Source organism: Salarias fasciatus, chromosome 17, assembly GCF_902148845.1.
Source record: "Salarias fasciatus chromosome 17, fSalaFa1.1, whole genome shotgun sequence".
Classification (NCBI taxonomy): Eukaryota; Metazoa; Chordata; class Actinopteri; order Blenniiformes; family Blenniidae; genus Salarias; species Salarias fasciatus.
In genome coordinates this window covers 13,406,880-13,426,121 of record NC_043761.1, presented here as the reverse complement: position 1 = coordinate 13,426,121, position 19,242 = coordinate 13,406,880, and the positions used below count along the sequence as shown (strand labels likewise).

The following is a 19,242-nucleotide window of genomic DNA, read 5'->3' as shown; positions in this document are numbered from 1 at the left end:
ACTCGACTTCTCTGATGTGTTTGCATTACAATAAAACACGAAGAGGGAGATCCGAACCTCAGATCTTCGTGTTCCTTTGACTTTCTGCATTGAGAGCGCGGCAAAATTTCACATGACGACACGGCTACTCCCTCTTTGGTGGTCATAGTTGGGAAATAATTGCGCCCATGTGGTTTTTCTTTGATATTTGGTCAGTGCAGCTCGCCAATCCAACAAAGCATCCAGTAATGATGGATAGCAGTGAGATCTGGGGAGTGACGAGTGAATATATTTGCCGGACTCTCGCACGCCTTTTCGCTCTGATGATGACATTTCTGTCAGTTTTATAAATTCAATCAAAATTCATTCACAACAAGGATGGATTTCAACATAACACAGGTTCATGGGAGAAAAGCTGCGCCGACTTGGCAAGCGGAGGACTAACAGAAGTGGGAATTGGTACATGACAGCTTTTTAAAGCTTTTCATACAGACACCGACGCTCTAAGTTGAATAAAACAGACACAAGTCAGGTTTGGGTTTCAGGAGGACCGCCAAGCTCGTCACTGTGCTGCAGTAAACGTCCGATCTGAACCCGCGAACGAGACGAAACTGATGACGAAGCACACAGAAGTACAGACAGAATAGACGGGCTTCGATGTGTTAAGAGAGACTGTCTTTCATTAGGAGTTATTTAAAAAAGGTTGTAAAAACCCGGAGTGAGTCAAACAAGAGAAAACCAAAGAAAACAAAGTCACACAGCGGCTCGTGTTTTGGGCACAGACTCACAGCTTTCTCCTTTATGGCTTCACCTTTAGGTAATACAAACATCCTGTCCTCTGTTCTTCCTGCTGCACTGGGTTTGTGCCAAAACCACATCTGAGGGCCATTGCAACAGGTGGGGGGTTAAATACATACATGCAGCCGCACACACACACACACACACACACACACACACACTGTCTGTGACACTCATTGGGCACGCATTGCATGCGAAGCGGCGGTTCTGAAGGCGAAGGCCGGCTGGATCCAGCGAAGCATGAATTGTCGTTATTAATCAGAAGCCAGTGATTGAAGAGAAACAGATAACGAGAACAAAACGCTTCTGGGGTTGTGAGCTGGCGACGCCACACAGAAAGAAACCGAGTTACATCCAAAGTCTGCGTGTGGCACGAGAGGGAGTAAGACGGTGAAGCACACGAGGAGAATACTTGCCCAAAAGCGCTGCGGGGGAGATGGGAGGGGGGGTCCAACACACCAGGAATGGTCAGAAGGAGGATGAGGAAAGAGGGGATTGGAAAAGAGAGCAGGAAAGGAAATCAACCAACAGGGTTACACAATATTTTATTCAAAACGACACTGAATAAGAATATTGTCAACAAAAGTAGGAAAACACTTAAGAGTTTGAGTAAGCAACTGCTGGAAAACACGGGAGGTGTTTCGGGTAATTCGGGATCGGAGGAGTGCAGCGACGTGCTGCGGAGCCGAGACACAGAGCTACACTTCACAAACAGTCTGTCGTCAGAAGCCAAGATATGTTATTTAGAAGTTTAAAAATTATATGAATTTAGAACCGAATCTTGTTTGTTTTTTGCCCCTCTCTCCCCTGTTAAGCCTCATTTCTATCACCCTGGCCTCGGTGAAGTGAAGCCTCAACATTATCAGTAAGTGCTGCCTCATTTCTATCACTGATCGCTAGTTAGAAGGAAAATATTCCCCCTCAGAATCAGAGTCAGGAAGTTCCCCACCACTGAAAATCCTCCCTGTATTTATGTGTTTTCCTGTGAATCACTATTTATTTCTCTAGCTGATCACACTGTTATTCTCTTCTGCCGAGACGCTTACACAGAGGATGAGTTTCAAACTTGTGTTTTCGAAAACTCTCAACATAAACAGCCACAAATGACGTCAGGATCGAAGCCACATCTGCCTGCAATCTACTGGTAGCAGATAAAAACAAGATCGGGCAATATATGTGGAAGTACGGCCCGTTTTATTTAGCGCTGTAGCTGGAGATTGGTGCCCACAGGGTTAATATTGTCGATGAATTTGAAAATCTCCTCTAAATCCTCTAATGAAACATCTGGTTTTGAGCTCACTGGTACTGGGTCGAAATGACCTTTTACCATTAAAATGCTTTGTGACCTTCAGAAAAACACACAGTTGTCAACATTACGTTTGAAAAATCAAAAGCAGAAGGCTGATGTAATTGTATAAAGAGATTGATGTATTTATTGAAACACTGATCTACTTTTACCGTTTTTTTGCTGTTTTTACTCATCATTCACTCTGTATTAAATGAAAACGCAATAAAGTTCATAATGTAATGTCAATTTAAACACACACCCTGATCTGTATGGTTGGTGTGGACTGTTTTTGAGCACCCCTGGTTGGGATCACTCTTTTTGAAGGAGCAACAGGTGTGATGCATACGTCTAACCCAAACTCTAACATACCCTGTTATTGTTGCTTTAATCATTGCAACTCAATTTGCGATTGTAATTTAACAATAACTTACAGTAACTGCAGCTTTAAAACCACATCCCAAATTCTAAACCAGAGCAAACTCAGTTTGTTGGAAACAAACACACACAGTTGTCCTTTGAGTAACACTGTGAGTCAATGACATGCTTTACTACTGGGAGCAGACGGAGCTAAAACGAGACATGAGACGACGCGCATATGGACTCTGTGATCTCCGATAATCCGGGGCCGAGCATACATCTGCTACATGCATGTACCCCGCTAGCACAGAGTGAGTCACTTTACTATAAACGAAGTCATCTTTTCTAAAGAAGGACACGGGAGGAATTGGTCCTGCGTCCCGGTGACCTGCACCACAGGGGAGAAAGTGACGGACGAGAAGCCTGAGCCGAAAGTATTTCTCGGCCCTCGCAGTTAAAACACCGGTTACACAGTCATTTTCCACCCGGCGTCGGTTCTTTTTGCGCCGTAAAGGGAAAGAACGTGATTTCAAACGAGACTTACATATTGCCTGGGTTATCGTGTCGCCAATTGTGGCACGGATGTAATGCATACTGTACTCGGGGAGGACCAGGGCCAGGCTGAGGGAGGACAAACGATAGAAAAACAGCTTGTTTTCATTTCTCTTCTGGCCGAAACGCTGTGCGAGCGTATTGTTTACCTGTAGTCGGTCCCCTTCACCGGTGCGAATGTGTACGTCCTCATACCTTGGTCGATGTAACGCTTGGGAGGCAAGCATACTGTCAGTGCACGGACGTTTCTAAACACACGATTCTCCAGTCGTCTTCATCAAAACAGAATTACCTCATCCTGAGACTTCACCAGTGTGGATATAGTGTAATTTCCTGTTTGTGCGTCAATCATTTGTTTTCTGATCTGTTTAATAAACAATTACATTGACAAAATGAGTTAATTTTTCTTTTTTTTTCTTTTTTTTTGGGTGTTCATTCAATCACAACTTGCAGTCATCTGTTCTCCAAACCTCCACTTTGATGTCGTTCTCCAGCTCGGCGTCCAGAAAGTCCAGAGTTACAGGGTTATCAAACCTGGCGGTCTGTGCAGAAACACAAGCAATTAGTCAGCACCCCACGCTTTCATTCATTCTGTAGCTGGTCTGGAGGACCGAGATGGAAAAAAAAAAAAAGAAGAAAACTGATCAGAAAATAGCAGCTTTTGATCTTCTGAATCCAAAAACATACACTTTGTACCCTTTGAGCAGGAATTAATTTTCAACTAATTTCTCTTGTTTGTGAATGTAATCATGTGTAGCCAATCAGTGTGTGCGTGATTCACCAGAGCTGTGTGTACTTCAACTGGAAATGAGCAACACGCTGCCTTTGCTTCCACAAATATTATCCTTGGACCACATGATCGAAATAGTTGAAAAATTAAACCAAAAATATCAACAAAGTAATGAAGAAAAAAAGAGAAAGACACTTAGGATTTCTGCAAAACAACATTTAACCACGCAATAAATTGCTTTAATAAAAGTAGGCACTGAATTCTGGCATGTTGGAACACCCCTGCTTTACAAAATCCACAGGAAAAAAAACAAACAAAAAACTACTTGATTGTTGTTAAATAGTAGAAGTTAAAGTTGGCCTACCTGTGGTTGAAGATTAGGGTGGAGCAACACATATCCATTGGGATCAATGGCAAAGTAGTAGCCATTCGGTCCGAACTAAAGTACAAAAAGAGAAAAAAAAAACATGCTGATCGGATAAAACATTGCAATCACAACAATCCACACGCTTCAGATTTAAGTACAAAATGTTCACTTGCACCTTAACATGTCCCGCCAACTGAACATCACCTAATATTGCGGCTGATGTGTGCGTGTTTGTTCAAGAAAGGGTTTAAGAGGTTAACAAAAGAAGATACTTGTGGGAATATTCTCGGCCATTTAGGTCTCGGTATATCCGCAGTACGTTACACATCTGCTGCATACATTCCTCACCACTGCACTAAACACAGACATGCATGTGGGAAATGCTCTTACAGTAAACCGAGGCGTCAGTCTCTTGATATCTTCCAGCGAGACATCAATGGCCATAACCCCCAAAATGAGCTGGTTCTGAGACTTCTGAGGAGGAGAAGCAGGAAAAAAAGAAAAAAAAAAAAAAAAAAAAGAAAAGAAAAGGCAGTGAGCGGTGGAAAAAGTCGCTGTAAGATCCCCTTTTTGAGTCCTGTTGTTTTTTATGGATGAGTCAAGTCCCTCTGTGCATTCTGAATGATTTCAAGGAAATGGGGTGAAATAGAAATCTGGACAGTTCGAACCCCAAAGGCTCCACGTGCTGCAATGAGTCACGGAGGAGGCATTTCCAGACTCGTTCTCAGTCATAGCGGACGTAACCTCCGCTTCTTAAAGGTGGACACGTAGATTCATCTTGAAACACTTAGCTACTGGATCATTTTTCTTGCTTCCAGCGCTTCGGCATCAATATAAATTATAGGGAAGAACCACGAGAAAGCGACGCATTAAAAGGATAATACAATAGTTGAAAGCGTTCGGGGAGAGTGTTTATTTTCTGGCCTGGCAAACATTATGTCGCATCCTCAGACCGCAGACTCAAGATCTCCCTGTGGGCTGAGAGTAAAAGCTGCACAGTAAATTCAGTTGATGCAGACGAAAGGCGACAGAATGAAATCCTCAATCAACAGACAGTCGGGGAATGAACATGTAAAATATCAATGAAACGTGATGGCACTTTGAAACGCATGTCAGACTGCTAGTTGCTGCCATATTCCATCGCACAAAAGACGCGCACAAAGTGGCACGTACACTGCAATGGTGCATAAAGGGAAAAACAACACATGCCTGAAACAATTTTAGGTGAAAAAGAAGGGATTTGGCATGAAAGATACTGTAATAATAACTTCCTGGCCATAAATTTGGCCAAAAGAGAAACTATTCCAGGTTTCTTCAGCAAAAGGTGTTCAAAAACTAATTTGTTTACTCGATTTAATAAATAAGACATCAAATAACATGAGGGAAATCAACATGAACATGGGATTTTGGATACCTTCGAGCCTGTGCTCGTCTTGTTGAAGACAGGCAGAGTTCCAGTGATCACCAAGCCGAGATCCTGCAAGATTAAACATTCCACATATTCGATATTTCGCAGCTGTTATTTTTCATGAATGTGAAAAACAAATTATAAAAGGCAGAAATGGAATGAAATAAGCACGAGGAAAAAAAAAAGAATCTACATCTTCAATCTGACATATTTCTATCAACCGAGGGTCAAAATGTCTGCGGTGCTGAGGAGGTCAGCGGAGATGTGACAGGGTGTAACAGTATCCAAACCATTTGGCTTCATGCTATCAGTCTGCTCCCTTATCTACACGCCCCGCTTAAAAGTCAATTTCGACAGAAGCAACGCAAGGAATTGCCTCCATGCAGCATTTCTGAAGGAAGCGACCCTTTTTCCCAGCAGCCAGCAGATCAGAGTAATACTAACCAGGGTGACATGACGGGAAATGTTTACTAGAACTGAACACGACTTATCTGCAGTTCTTCACATGACACAAAACAGGTTTCTTCTGATTCCCGCAGCGCTCCATATCAGACAAGAGATGATGACTCTGCTTCTTTTCCCGTCTGGTCTCTTGTCTTAAATGACGTGTGGTGATAGAACTCGGAGTGGTTAGACGACGAAACATACCAGCGCATCGAGGTAGACGTTGGTCCACTGAACCTGCTTGGCCTTTTTGTCGGCTTTAACCATCGGTCTTCCCAAAACATCCAGGTACTCCTGCCAGGAGGGAGACGGGAGGAGCTCAGACGCACTGCAGCCATTTAACCACAAGAGGGCAGAACACACAGCCGCATGGCCGAGCCAGGAAGGAGTGGGCTTTTACCTGAGTGTTTAACCAGATGGCGCCAATAGACGGGATCTCATAGTAATAACCTAAAGAGAGAAGATTATGTTTCTTATTTGAGCCAGTTTATGACTATATCATCAAGATATATTAAATTAGAACACTAAGCACATCAAATTTTAGACTGTTTGAATGGCAGAAGGATGTGTTTCTATTTATTTGAGTCCATAAAGATGATCACTTGCATAATATTAATAAAACGTACATATATTCTTGCATTTATGGTTGAAATCACCTCCACTGTGGGACTAATAAAAGAATATCTAAACCATCCTTTTCAAAGCTTGACTAATATTCATTCCAATACCACTTTTAAATGGCATTAATAAATAAAATGTGTCTTTATGGGATTATTTTCTGCATTATTTGCAATATAGATGAATTGATGTTGAATTACCTTTATTAGCACAGGCCATCCACTTTATTGGTCCTCTGTCATAGTTGTGTTTACCTACTGAAAATGTGAATATGCGTACCTACGAGGGGGAGAAAGTGTTTCATATATATGATATTAGAAGGGTACTGTCATGTGTTCTGCTTTGTGATGAGTGGTGTGTTTACAGTCCTACCTCTTGCTTTGGGTTATACTTTTCAAAGATCTCTTCTGCTCTCTCTTCTCCTCCATCAGTGAAGAGCATTATAATCTTGTTACAGTTGGCCCTGGACACGTTCACCTGACGGATACAGAGACGAGCAGGCAACTCAAGATAAGCGAATGAGACTTTATATGCACAGCTGCAAGAAATCCCTTTTTCCATTTTTTTTAATTTTGTGCTCTTGCACTTATAAAAATCACTGCAATGTTCAAAAACAACCAGGAGAGGTCATCACACGCTCACTTTTAACTACCCCACATCTTTGAGTTGGCTTGAACTTACATGAAACCATCAAACCAGTTTTCAGATTCCATTAGTTACCATTACTCCCACAATGCACCTGGAAACAGCCTCCCACGTCACTGCCACCCAAGCAGAGGCGCGTCTGAAGCCCACACTGGCTCGTTACCTGAGAGAGCTGGCTGAAGGCCAGCTCGAAGCCACCTTTGTAGTTGGTGATGCCCTTGGCGGTGATGTTCTGCACGGCCTCCTTCAGGATCCGCTTGTTCCTCACGTTGGCCTGCACCAGGTTCCGGAAGCACGAGGCGTACGAGGCCTGTTCCTTGAACTGGAGGGGAAAGAGGGACGGAGGGATGACGGGAAGTGGAGGGAAGGCAATTGCACATATTTTCTATGAAATATGTGGCCTTTTTTTTTTTTTTTTTTTATTTACTCCCTTCGTTGCACAGTTCATGCAGTGCCCCTTAAACGTAAAGTGTTTTAACAAAGAGATTAAAGTGATTCCATTTATGAGTAAAAGGAATGAACAAATGAAATCAGTTTTAATCAAATCTGCACAGACCGAAGGGGGCTATAGGAGCAGAAGGAGGGATTGGAAGGAGAGCAGGGATGTGCAAACGGTGGCATAAGGAGGTAAAGAAACAAAGAGAACGATCATGGATGGATAATGCCAGCGAGGCAGACAGTACTGTAGCTGGTTAGATCACATTTACTGCAGCCATACATGTGAAGTATTTCAGGTTAATATTGGTGAATAGTTAATGTGGAGGAACAGATGGAGCCAAATCAAATCATGCACACCCACCCACCTGCTCACTAGCACACACACACACACACACACACAAACACACACACACACACACACACAATCTATGGAGGGATGCGATATGGCTCATTAATACCCAACATCTGTTTGGGCCTTGACTACACCCCTCAAATCACAATCATGTTCAAAACATGTGCAAAAAATGCACAAAAGGTGCAGAAATACAGACATTTTAACATCTTAATACAAATGTGGAAACTTGGAAATTGGTTTCTGGGCTAAATTTTCAGAATAAGCTTTACAATCATCCTACCTGACACATAAAAAAGTAAAATCTGAGACAAATGGCTCCTGAAAAAGATCTAAACTGTACAATATTTGACATGCAACTACAAGGGAATCTAAAAAGAAAAGTTATACCAAGTAAGTATTAAACAGTGATTGCAAAAGAGGCACATTTTTGGGGTGCAAGAGTCACAAACTAACAGCGACACGATGTACCGAAGCAGGGAGAAACGTTCCAGATCAAACTGGTTTGACGCTTCACATCGAGTCCTTCCAACAAAAGGCTAATTGCAACTCTGTCGTGTTTTTCCTCTATTTTCCTGGCTTTACGTTCCTCGACCACCGGAGAATGCTGCCTTCTCGCAAGTTAGCGGTTTCCAAGTATTCAACATGCTGGCAGAAGTCTCGGGGCATACACTGCCAAGACATTCGTCCTCTGAAGCCACACGCCTACACACACACACTCACACACACACACACAAACACACGCACACTCAGCTTGAACGTCATCGATCTGATAATACACTTCTCAGAATATCACAGATGCACTAATAAAAAGCTCAGAACAGCATACTGCGTGTGGGAGTCTACAAAATACTAGTACGCATAAATGAATAATTAAAATCCATATTAATTGCCAAATAAGTTTTAACTTTTTAAGCACATATGTGTATAAAATCAAAGCTTGCACAATATTGTATTTATAGAGTAACAAGCAAAAAACCTTTTCCAAAACTTCAAATAAATTCTCACTGGAGAAACAAAGGGAAACAGATGATTCATGGGGAGATTCAGCGAGGTTCCTGGAAAAGGACAACAGAAATAGAAACAACTGATTGAATTACAGGAAACTCAGACTCCGAGCAGAAAACGCTGATTGACTTTGAGGCCGTGCAGACCAGCAGATGGCCGCTTCGGGCTGGAGGGAAATGTGTGCACCTGTGCATGTGAGACATGAAGGAAGCTATGACCAAGAGTGACTCAAAAACAGAGTCATCAATAAAAACTACTACTACCTTCCTTGCAGATAATGCTTTTGAATGAAATTGACTGTCAGAAATACTGTTCATGAGCAAGCAGGTTGAAAAATGATGAGTTCAGTTATGAATACATACATAATAAATAATTAGAGTATGTATATATTTGACTCTGCATACTTTTGCTGGTTTGTTTCAAAGAGCTGTCTTAACATATACAGCCTTCATATCTTTTTCTTTGGTTATACTTTCTTCTCGACGACCTTTTTATTCCCTCATAAACCAACGAACTCCGCTTTACCGGCTCCGGGGCCTTCTAATGCTTTTAACCAGGAACCGACCCTGATCACAGGTGGATCGAGAGGAGCGTGTTACGGTAACAGCAGCGGCCAAAGACGCTGTAATGCATCATCTTTATCTACACAGGAGATACAGTGCTGAACTTTGAATGAACTTCACTCACACGGCGCTTTACGCTGTCAGTCACGTTCACAGCCGAGGTGATTAACCTCCATTAGAGGCAGCGTGGGGTTCGGCGTCTTCCCCAAAAGACATTTGGACACGAGGACAGGATGAGGCTGGAGACGGCCCGCTCTACCTGCCGAACCACTGGTCCTTTAACCTAGAATTCCAATATGGCGAATAGGGTTTTTTTCCTTTCTCTCTTTTTTCTCCCAATCATATGCTGCATATTTGAGGTGTGGCTCATAAATGCAGCACACATTCATTTGTCAGATTTATCTTGTGGCATTTCAGGGCTTGCCCGAGCCGTGTCATATGTTCACTCGATTAGTCACACACACTGGGACGCAGCTCCGGAGACACTCCTCTCGTACGCACAGCCATACAGCACACAAACGCAGCTATATTCCACACATACATAAATACAGAGACATGTTAAGTCGGAGAAATGAGCACACGAGCGTGCGCGCATCCACAATGAAGCTCCATCCATGTGTGCTCCATTAAGTCGTCGCAAAGGTCAGAGCTGTGTTTAAACCGATGACTCAAACGAGGCTAAAGCCGCTCAAACGGCGGAGAGATAAATATGTTGACATTAACATCCATCAGCGACAGCGCCTGCAGGTCCAAATCGTACGTTCATTCAGCACGAATGTTCTTCCTCGGCATCCGGCCGCCGTGACGAGAGGTTGGAGCGTTTCTCGAGCGAAGGGATCAAAGCCGAGGCCGAGACGAGCAGACACTCACATAGACCACGTTCACGTAGTCGTCGTCCGACAGGGTCTCCAGCATCTTGCTGACGGACATTCGGATGAGTTTGAGAGTGAGACCGGAGACGCTTCCACTCCTGCAGTATGGATACAAAAACAAAAACAAAAAAAAAACAGTCAAAAATCAACTGTATCCTAAAAAATTTTTCATTAAAAAAACAAAAAATACCCACAAGGTGAAAAAGTTCTCCATAAGTCATATGTTCTGGAGGGAGAGAAGGGATAGAACGAGCATGAGGGCACGTTTCTCCTTGAATAGTGACTAAAGCTATGTCTCCTTCAGGCTGAAACAAAAAAAAGAACTTCAAATCAGTGTCTGCAGACTTAGAGATGTCATTTCTCAGACATTAATCCTTCACAGATCAGGAGAATAGAAGAGAAAGTAACCATATTTTAGAAGCATCCACATTTTATAACATGTCTGCTTCAAACTTGTCATAATAACAGACATTTTTGTGTTTTTCTCAACTTGTATTAGATGTCTACAAAACTTGTGCATCTTTTTTTTTTCTAAATTAACACAAGGAGAATTACTTTTGGAGACATTTTTGAGATATAACGAAAGTAAAAAAAATATGAAGAACTATTTTAGGGATCACAAAACTACTATGTTTAAACCTGTAAGCAGTACGAGAAAGTCAAAAAGAAGAAAAGAGTACATGAGTTATATAGAATACAGTTTCAGTTATCCACTAGACAAATTTAAAGCTAGACGCATCTTTTGTGATAAATGAAAGTTTGAAACTGTGCAAACTGAAGCAGCTCCAGACCAACAAACACCACGAGACAAAGAGTTTAAGGCACTAATTGTTACAGAATATAACAACAAAACTGACTTAATATGTACCTATTTGTTAACCCTTCTCCAGTTTCTTTATTTTCGAGCCAAAAACGATGATACTAAACCATGTAACTTGTATTTATTTTCCGTTTGACTTTCCCGAAAGTGGAGTCCAGCATTGGTAATCATCATTTATGACATAAACTGACTCATGTTCTGTCTCAGCTCATGACTCAGACTGCGAATGTCAGCATAAAATAAAATTAAAATAACAAAAAAAGGAAACTCAACATTGTCAAAACTGAAGTTCACTAATAAAACTTGAGATCCTTTAAGTTTTGCTCAAAATTGACAGAGGACCTGCTCAGGCCTCCCCATAAATAAATGTCTTAATTGGTTCCTGCAGAAGAATAGAAAATGACAGAAGCTGGAAAAAAATGAGGAGAGCGGCCGCTTTAATGATCTTTCCTCAGAAGCCGAGCAACGGCGGCTCCTAATGAGCCTCATCCATCGTGTGTTTGCCGATTAGCCGCGCGGCGTTAAGAGATGGCAAGTGGACTCATTTGGTTTTTCATTCATCGCACTGAGAGGCTACTTTGCCCCGGGGCCGCACCACGAGCGAACGAAACTCCACCGAAAATCCAAACCACTCTGAGTTTGGTGTAAGATACAATTTTCCTGAAATTAAAATTTTAAGGCGTGTATCGCAGGGGGGGTAACTGGACTGCAAATAATGACGTTGTCCAGTGCGCCGGCTGCTCGCGTTTGTCAGTGTCACGCGTGAGCGCAGCGGCCAGCGGGACGGAGCCGGTCAGACGGCGAGCATCACGGCCTCCCGGCACGCCGACAGAAAATGAAGTCTGACTGTAAACGGATGAATCACGGCCGCCACTCACGCATCCACCAGGATGAGCATGTCCTTGGGTGAGGCCGCCCCCTGGATGTACCTGGTGAGTAAGAGAGGACAAACACACACACGGGTCGTGGTTATTCGGCGTGTAAAATGACGTATGTTGTGCCAAAAAGTGCATAAAGTTCCATTTTAAATGAATTTAAAAATATTTTTTTGCTCTCTCATCACATTAATCTTCCTTTGAGGAGAATCACTTAGCATCATTTGCATGAAAAATCAATCAGAGTGCTTTTTTCTTTAATCACCTCTCTCCCCTCATTTCTGTAACAAACAGTTGTGTGTCTTTTATCAGGAATGGATGCCAATGAAAAGAATATTGTGCTTAAAAGCATATTGGTGGCTTCCGGCCAGGCTTTAATTATTTTTAGGAGACTAACAAAGCTTTCGTATTGCGGCTTCATCATCAGACAGAGTGCCCTGATCTGTTTATTTCAGTGTGTTCCGGTGCGGCCAGAGACCTGGGTTCCATTGTTTGAATCTGTGTGTTTGTGTGTGTGTGTGTGTCTCTGATGCAGCTTTGCAGCAAATAAATGTCCGATCAGACAAAACAAATGTACACATGCAAGTGAATGAGTCATGTGTCAGCCTCAGTAAATATTAAATGACTCACAATGAAGGGACTGGATAAGACGGCGTATCATGAGCGGCGCCACTCACCACGGTCGCCGGCGCACGTCGTAGAGGTCGATCTTGTTCGCCGAATTGCTCAAGTCATTCCACGGGGATGCTGGGAATAATGAGAGGGACCGAAAAAATACATACTGTGAAACTTTAGATACGTTCAGGTCGCCGGTCGATCACATCCAGACTACACACACTCATCAATGCACAGGGAGAACATGCACCCAACTTGTATTGATATGTGATGCTCTCAGACTACAGATCAACATGATCGCTAATCCTGCTCAGTATTTCGCTCAAGATTTAAACAGGATGTTGATAAATCAGACCCAAAGGGTTTGGAAAAAGATTTTAACGTTACGCTCACCTGGATAGTAGCGAGCCAATCCGGTGGCGGAGCCGAACACCTGCCAGAGGAGCGAGGGGTCGTCCTCTTTGTTTTTCCGGAACATGTCCTCCAACGATTTAGTCCAGTTCAGCTCGTTCAGTATGATGGTGGCTACAAAAAAAACACACGCACAAAGTTTAAATGACTCATTTTTAAAGAATTATGAATAAAATTTGGAAAAATCATACAAACATGTCGAATCGAGGCTTTTCAAAAACCATTTACTCCAAAAACCAAATTAAAAAAAAGTGATACCCCGCTTCAGATCTCTCTCTCACACAAACAGATTTGGCAGAATTAGACTGCTGACACTGACGGCTGAGTGAAGCTTCTTCACAGATATGGAAACTGACGTCAATCTGCTATCATGATATTTCCATTTTTTCACCTTTTTTTTTTTTTGTGTTGAGCTTCTGTCTCCCAAAACACAGAAATTCTCCAGCAGTGAAAAGACGGCAGAGGAGAGGTGAGAGATTTCCACAGACGAAGGGACACGACGGGAGACAGGGAATGATTCAATTTGATATTTCAGGAATAAGACCAAGTCGCCGTCCGGGAACTCCGTGGCCAGACGTACAGTAAACGTTTTGTTTACCTGCTTGTCTGCAGAGGCTCTTACTGCTTTAATGCTCCGCCAATCTAGTTTGATCCAAAAAGGCAGCACTCTGCCCGGGAGAGGAGGCTGCACGTCCAAATGAGGCTGTGTGACTCATATCTGTGCGTGCATGTGTGTGAGCGATTGGACTAAAGAAACAATAAACAACAAATTAAAAAGAAACTTTCTAATGAGACAGGGGATCGAGACAAGATCCAGGGTCGGCTGAGGCAAAGGTCAAATTTATCCCCGCCTAACGTCAAATAACTAAAGAAATTAATCAATTTTTTTCCCCAATATATCAGAAAGTCGAACACAAATATCCAGTACTCAGTTGGTTATATCTACAGTGCATTGTTCTCTGTGTCTGGTTTCACTGTAAAAACAACCAATAGCATCCACCATGGCTAAAATCTAAATGTTTTCTACACAGTTTTCAGCATTTTCGGTTGTCGTTTTCAAATTGCTGCTGCACAAATGTGAAACTTTTCTGATGAAAATGCCAGAATGATGTGTTTTCACTAGAAACGCTGCAGGGTAAACAGGGCTTTAATCAGCTTAGAGTAACATAACCTTCACCGTGCTGCTGGTAAGCAGTTTTTCATGAAACACGTTTTTATCTTTTTATCCTGAAGAGGCTTCACACTCTGTATCATTTGGTGCCAAACATGTTGAGAATCATTACTTTGGTTCTAATCAGCGCTTGTTTTTTCTTTTTTTCCTTCTTCACTACTTTGGTTTAGATTTACTAACATTTAACCAACTGATATTATGCAGATAAATTATAGAGAAAATGACTATTTTAGATTATTGTCTCAGCATGTTCACTGAGATGAAATATAAATCTAACAAAAGCATGAAATAAGTATCTAATCTGATGAAAACAAACTATCTGCTCAGTGAAGTGAGATAAATGATCTGCTGACAGTTCATACTGAGAGGAAGATGAATATCTGCACCGCGTAATGCTCAAAGACCATGATAGCATGATTCTCTCACTTCATCCACACAGAATATAAAAGATACAAAACTGCAAGAGCACATATTTTACTTTTGCACACCGAAACCCAGAAAAAGAAAGTGTCACTGTGTTCTGATTACAGCGGATGCAACACAGGAATTATGGTGTTTTCTGTCTGACCCTCCAAACCCCGACACCCCCCCCCCCCCACCCACGGCCGCAACTTTTACCGAAGCTGTATTTCTTTCCTTTGCAGGATAAAGAGTGAGTTTAGCCTTAAATGGCTCCCTGAGGTATTGTAGAGAAAAGTGTGTCCTAATGATAAGTGGTGACAATTTGTTCAGGCCTGATCTCTGCGCGCCCTCCGGACGGCCCCGGATGGATTCGTCCTGCTGGTTTCTGTGACACCAGTAACAAGAAGTCTCTTGGTAACAAGACCTCAAGCAAGAAACAGGACTTTTTTTTCTTTAAACCCCGGTGCTGAACGAAGGAATAATAGGGAAAGGGCACTCAGTATTTAATGTTTTCCCAAGCTGTCAGTGCAGGAAACCAGTGTAATGACCAATCTATTTGATTTGTGCACATGATGAGAGACAAAATAAATGACTGGCATGAAGGCCTGCAGCCTCTCTCTCGCTGAGTGTTTCTTCTGTAAAACTGCCGAGCCCATTATCGTTTCCCTGTGGGAGTTTTAGATGTAGAGACGCATCACACTCGCACACGCCCAAACAGCAAACAAACACCCCTGAACGAGCAGGTCCGACCTCGCTGATGAATCCTCAGCAGAAACACTGCGCCGCTGCGAGGCAGTCATCTAATCCGGGCAAAACACTGGAACAAATCACAGCTTCAGAGTAAACAGATCCATCTCTGTGCCGATGTGTGCGTTGCTGACTGGAGGTCACTATGATGAGGGCGAGAAATGAGAAGCATCACTGCAGCGATGCACACTCCAGTCAGCTCATGTCCTCAGGGACTTTGAGGGAGGAGGATGTGTGTTTGCATCCTTATAAGCAAATAAAAAAAAAAAAAACATGAATATCTTCTATGTACCAAAGAAAAACTACCTTTCAGTGAGACTTTCTGTCAATGACGGATGATTAAAATCAATGCCAGCATGTGACAAACGAGTTTTCAGTCGGAAAGATTCAGCTTTTTCTAGATTAGATAAATGACAGCACATATGACAGAACAGAGGACAAAAAAAAAAACGTGGGATGAAATGAGGAAGAGAAAGAATGAAGCTGTGACTTTGTTTTGACAGGTACAGTTTAGTCAGCTCGCACCAAGCGGCATTGTGAGTGTGCAACCCGCTTTGACATACACGTCGACCCCGACAGTTTATACTGATTTCTGCACATTTTTTAAAAAAAAAATGGAAACAAGTGGAAACACAGTGGTCTTGTGTAGGAATCAAAAAGGACGAAAACTTTTTTCTCTGAGGATCAAATTAGTGTTGGATCCTCAAAAAACATGGAGTCTGCATGTTTCTCCACCGCAAGTGTAGATTTTTGTTGCGTACTTCAGCTTCCTCCCACAGTCCACAAACATGCACGTGAGCCTAAGTTGCCTGCAGGTGTGAATGTGAGTGTGTGTGACTGCCCGTCTCTCTGCGTTTGTCCTGCGATGGACTGACAGTCGGTGCAGGGTCTATGTTGCTTTCACAACTTTGTTGAGTGACTGTATCCGTGGTTCATGTTAAAACTGCAGAGGTCTTTCAAAAGAGCAAATTCTGTAGTAAAATTAGTGAAATTATTTCACCGCATGCATAATTTTTTGAGTTGATGTGTCCCTTTCACCAGAATAACAAATTTATTTTGTGTAAAATCAGTCAATCCTCCTCTGACATAATGTCATTTAGTGTGGACAAACTGGAGGTGGTACAAGAACACTGGATAAGTGCCTCAAGCTGGACTCATTAGCTTGGTGCCACTCGAGCTGCCCAGGTCTGTGCTGCTCCAAGGATTAATAAAAAAACGAAACGAGGTCTGAAATATTGCCTCCGACCGTAATGAATTCAGGAGTAAACTGTGGCAGACTAATAAATCAAGCGGTTCATATATCACACGTTTAACAAGTGAAGACGTGTGAGAAGAAGAAGAAAAAAAAAAGAAAAATGAATGATTCATGGGTCAAGAAGACTTGGGAACTGAATATGGAAAAGAATATTCAAAATATTCCCTGTGAGGCATGGAGATGCTTTCAAAAACAAATCCTACAGGATCGTGGCGGTGACTGATGAGGGTGATGGCCGTGGGAGGTGAGGAGCGAGGCGATGGCGTTCCCTGTCAGAAGCTCGCTCCAGGCTGAAACCAACCTGCACATTTATTAATAATTACACAGAGGGGACTGAAGTGGTGAATACCCACAATCATCCTATCAAGAGGGGCTCTTTATCCTGTGACACTGACTGCGAAGCAAACACAGACATCTTTCCTTTGGCAGTTCAACACCTGGTTAATAGATGTACTGACTGGAGAATCAAGCAGCCACAGGAAGAGCTTTTTAGGGAGGGATCAGCATAAGTGAATGATGTGGACTTCATTTGATTGAGACTATAATGGACACAAGACGAAACGAAGCACTTAAACTGATCTGAGCGAGGGCGCGTTACAACATCACCACGCTGTATGAACCAGCAGTAAACACCGGTCTCTGTTTGATTGTGCAGGCTGTAAATTCCGGTCATAAACCCTGGTGACGCAAACCGTGGTCTTCCGGTTCCTGTTGCAAAATTTCAAGATCATCTGTTGATCATCTGATACAACTATCCCAGTGCTTCTTACGTCTCGGTTCTTGGTCTCATGTGTAGACCTTCTGACAACTTCCATGAGATCATTACGTGTTGAGACTGAAGTAAATGGTGTGTTTAATTAAAGTGAGTATGTGTGAAAATAACCGAAGGTGATTTGAAGACGCCGACAGGAAACACGTTTACAGCCGCTGTGGCCTGGAGAGCTGGATGAAGAGTTATGGACACTGGCCCACGCGCACAGACACGACTGCTATATTTACCTCCACTGCATGTCACACAACTGGAGCTCATGAAGCTCTTTCAGTCATCTTTACCAGCCTGAGCTGAGAAGTAATCATTCAGACACCACACACACACACACACACACACACACACACACACACACACACACTTCTGCTGAAATGAGATTACATGACGGTAACTTTTTCTGGAAAACCGACTCCAATGAATCCCAATCAGCTGATTACAGCATCGCGGGAAGGCATCCAACGTGTCTCAAGGACAGATGTGCTGACGGCGAGACGAGGAGGTGGAAGGACGGAAGGAAGGAAGGAGGAAGGCGCAGAGAGGTGAAGAAATCTCAGGGTTCGACTGCTCGCACTGTAAATGAAAAACGACGTGGATCAAGAGTAAAAAGAAAAGGAATTCGGTTTATGCGCTGTGAGCTTGACTAAGGGGGGGCATGACTAAAACATAAACACACACACACACACACGGTGTCACAGTATCCCGGCGCGTCACAGTGTGTGCGTGTCTCGGGCTGACAGGTGCCACACAGCGTTGATGCAAACGGGCATCAGACGAGCCTCGGATCTCCTGCCAAGGCCGCAGCCCTCTCCTCTCATCGCGTCGGCGCCGAGGCTGCCTAATGAGCGAGAAGACATGCATACGCCGCCGCGAGATCCGGCAGAGTAGGTGCATGTGACGGGACGACGACGACTCTCACACCCCGAGTGTGTCTCCCTCCCTCCCTCCCTCTCTCTCTCTCTCTCTCTCTCGCGCACAGACGAGCTGATTCATCGCTGGTATGCATGCGTTGCACACACAAAAACACGATAATAAATCCCGGCCTGACCACCCACACTGGACCAGGAGGGAGAATGGATTCCAATCAGCAGGACTAATGCGGGGGAGACAGACAGTAGCGCATTTGTCTCCATAGAGCACACTATTAATACGCTTAATAAAGTGGAGCAAAGCGTTGGGGAAAGGAAGAAGTGACGAAGGACGAGAGAAAAGAGTGTAAGAAAGGTAGAGAATATGAAACAATATGGGAAAAAAAACCACAAATTGCAAAAAAAGTACGATTTAAAATAAAGGGTTGTGGTGTGTTTGGGTGATGCAGCTCCCCTTCAGCTCCAAGGACGCCAGCCTCGTCTAGACAAAGTCCCTTAATCGAGTTACCAGATCCTCCTCCATAAAACAAGACACAACGGCGGGGCGTGTCCGAGAGCGTACGTCCCCCCTCTACACTCAGACCAACACTTCGGTACGCGTCGCCATGGCAACGGAGACGGTGCCGGCCAGCCGAGGAGGCAGCGATGTGGCAGCCCGTCCTTGGAGACAGAGGAAGGGAGCGACGGAGAGAGAGATAGAGAGAGAGTTGGAGAGAGAGAAAGAGTAACTGCTGGACCCCGCCCAGCCGCACCCTTAAAGTATGAACAACACAGGCTGCAAGGCTCTCTTTAAAACTTAAATATATGAAACAAATGGACCGATCCAGCTCTGTAATTAGTCACACTAAACCGCTTTAGCTTGGAGGCAATTTTTTCCATTTATATTCACACA

At 43.3% G+C, this 19,242-nt stretch overlaps 1 protein-coding gene across 4 annotated transcripts in view; it reads right to left on the bottom strand.

Moving 5' to 3' along the window:
* Positions 1 to 19,242, bottom strand: part of cacna2d1a (calcium channel, voltage-dependent, alpha 2/delta subunit 1a) — a 77,432-nt gene that overhangs the window by 20,960 nt on the left and 37,230 nt on the right. For 2 of the 4 annotated variants that reach the window (XR_003933302.1, XM_030113292.1), the window contains exons 7-23: positions 13,123 to 13,254; positions 12,792 to 12,861; positions 12,118 to 12,168; positions 10,418 to 10,517; positions 7,350 to 7,508; positions 6,914 to 7,018; positions 6,742 to 6,820; positions 6,324 to 6,373; positions 6,128 to 6,217; positions 5,486 to 5,548; positions 4,462 to 4,545; positions 4,069 to 4,143; positions 3,445 to 3,516; positions 3,267 to 3,338; positions 3,124 to 3,185; positions 2,967 to 3,043; positions 1,194 to 1,202 (exon numbers count right to left, since the gene is read on the bottom strand). Coding sequence is in view for 3 of the 4 variants with exons in the window: in XM_030113292.1 (XP_029969152.1) it covers positions 1,194 to 1,202; positions 2,967 to 3,043; positions 3,124 to 3,185; positions 3,267 to 3,338; positions 3,445 to 3,516; positions 4,069 to 4,143; positions 4,462 to 4,545; positions 5,486 to 5,548; positions 6,128 to 6,217; positions 6,324 to 6,373; positions 6,742 to 6,820; positions 6,914 to 7,018; positions 7,350 to 7,508; positions 10,418 to 10,517; positions 12,118 to 12,168; positions 12,792 to 12,861; positions 13,123 to 13,254 (1,350 nt within the window). In the remaining variant the exon portion in view is untranslated. The remainder of the gene's footprint in view (positions 1 to 1,193; positions 1,203 to 2,966; positions 3,044 to 3,123; positions 3,186 to 3,266; positions 3,339 to 3,444; positions 3,517 to 4,068; positions 4,144 to 4,461; positions 4,546 to 5,485; positions 5,549 to 6,127; positions 6,218 to 6,323; positions 6,374 to 6,741; positions 6,821 to 6,913; positions 7,019 to 7,349; positions 7,509 to 10,417; positions 10,518 to 12,117; positions 12,169 to 12,791; positions 12,862 to 13,122; positions 13,255 to 19,242) is intronic. The other 2 variants (XM_030113293.1, XM_030113294.1) reach the window with 1 other exon arrangement.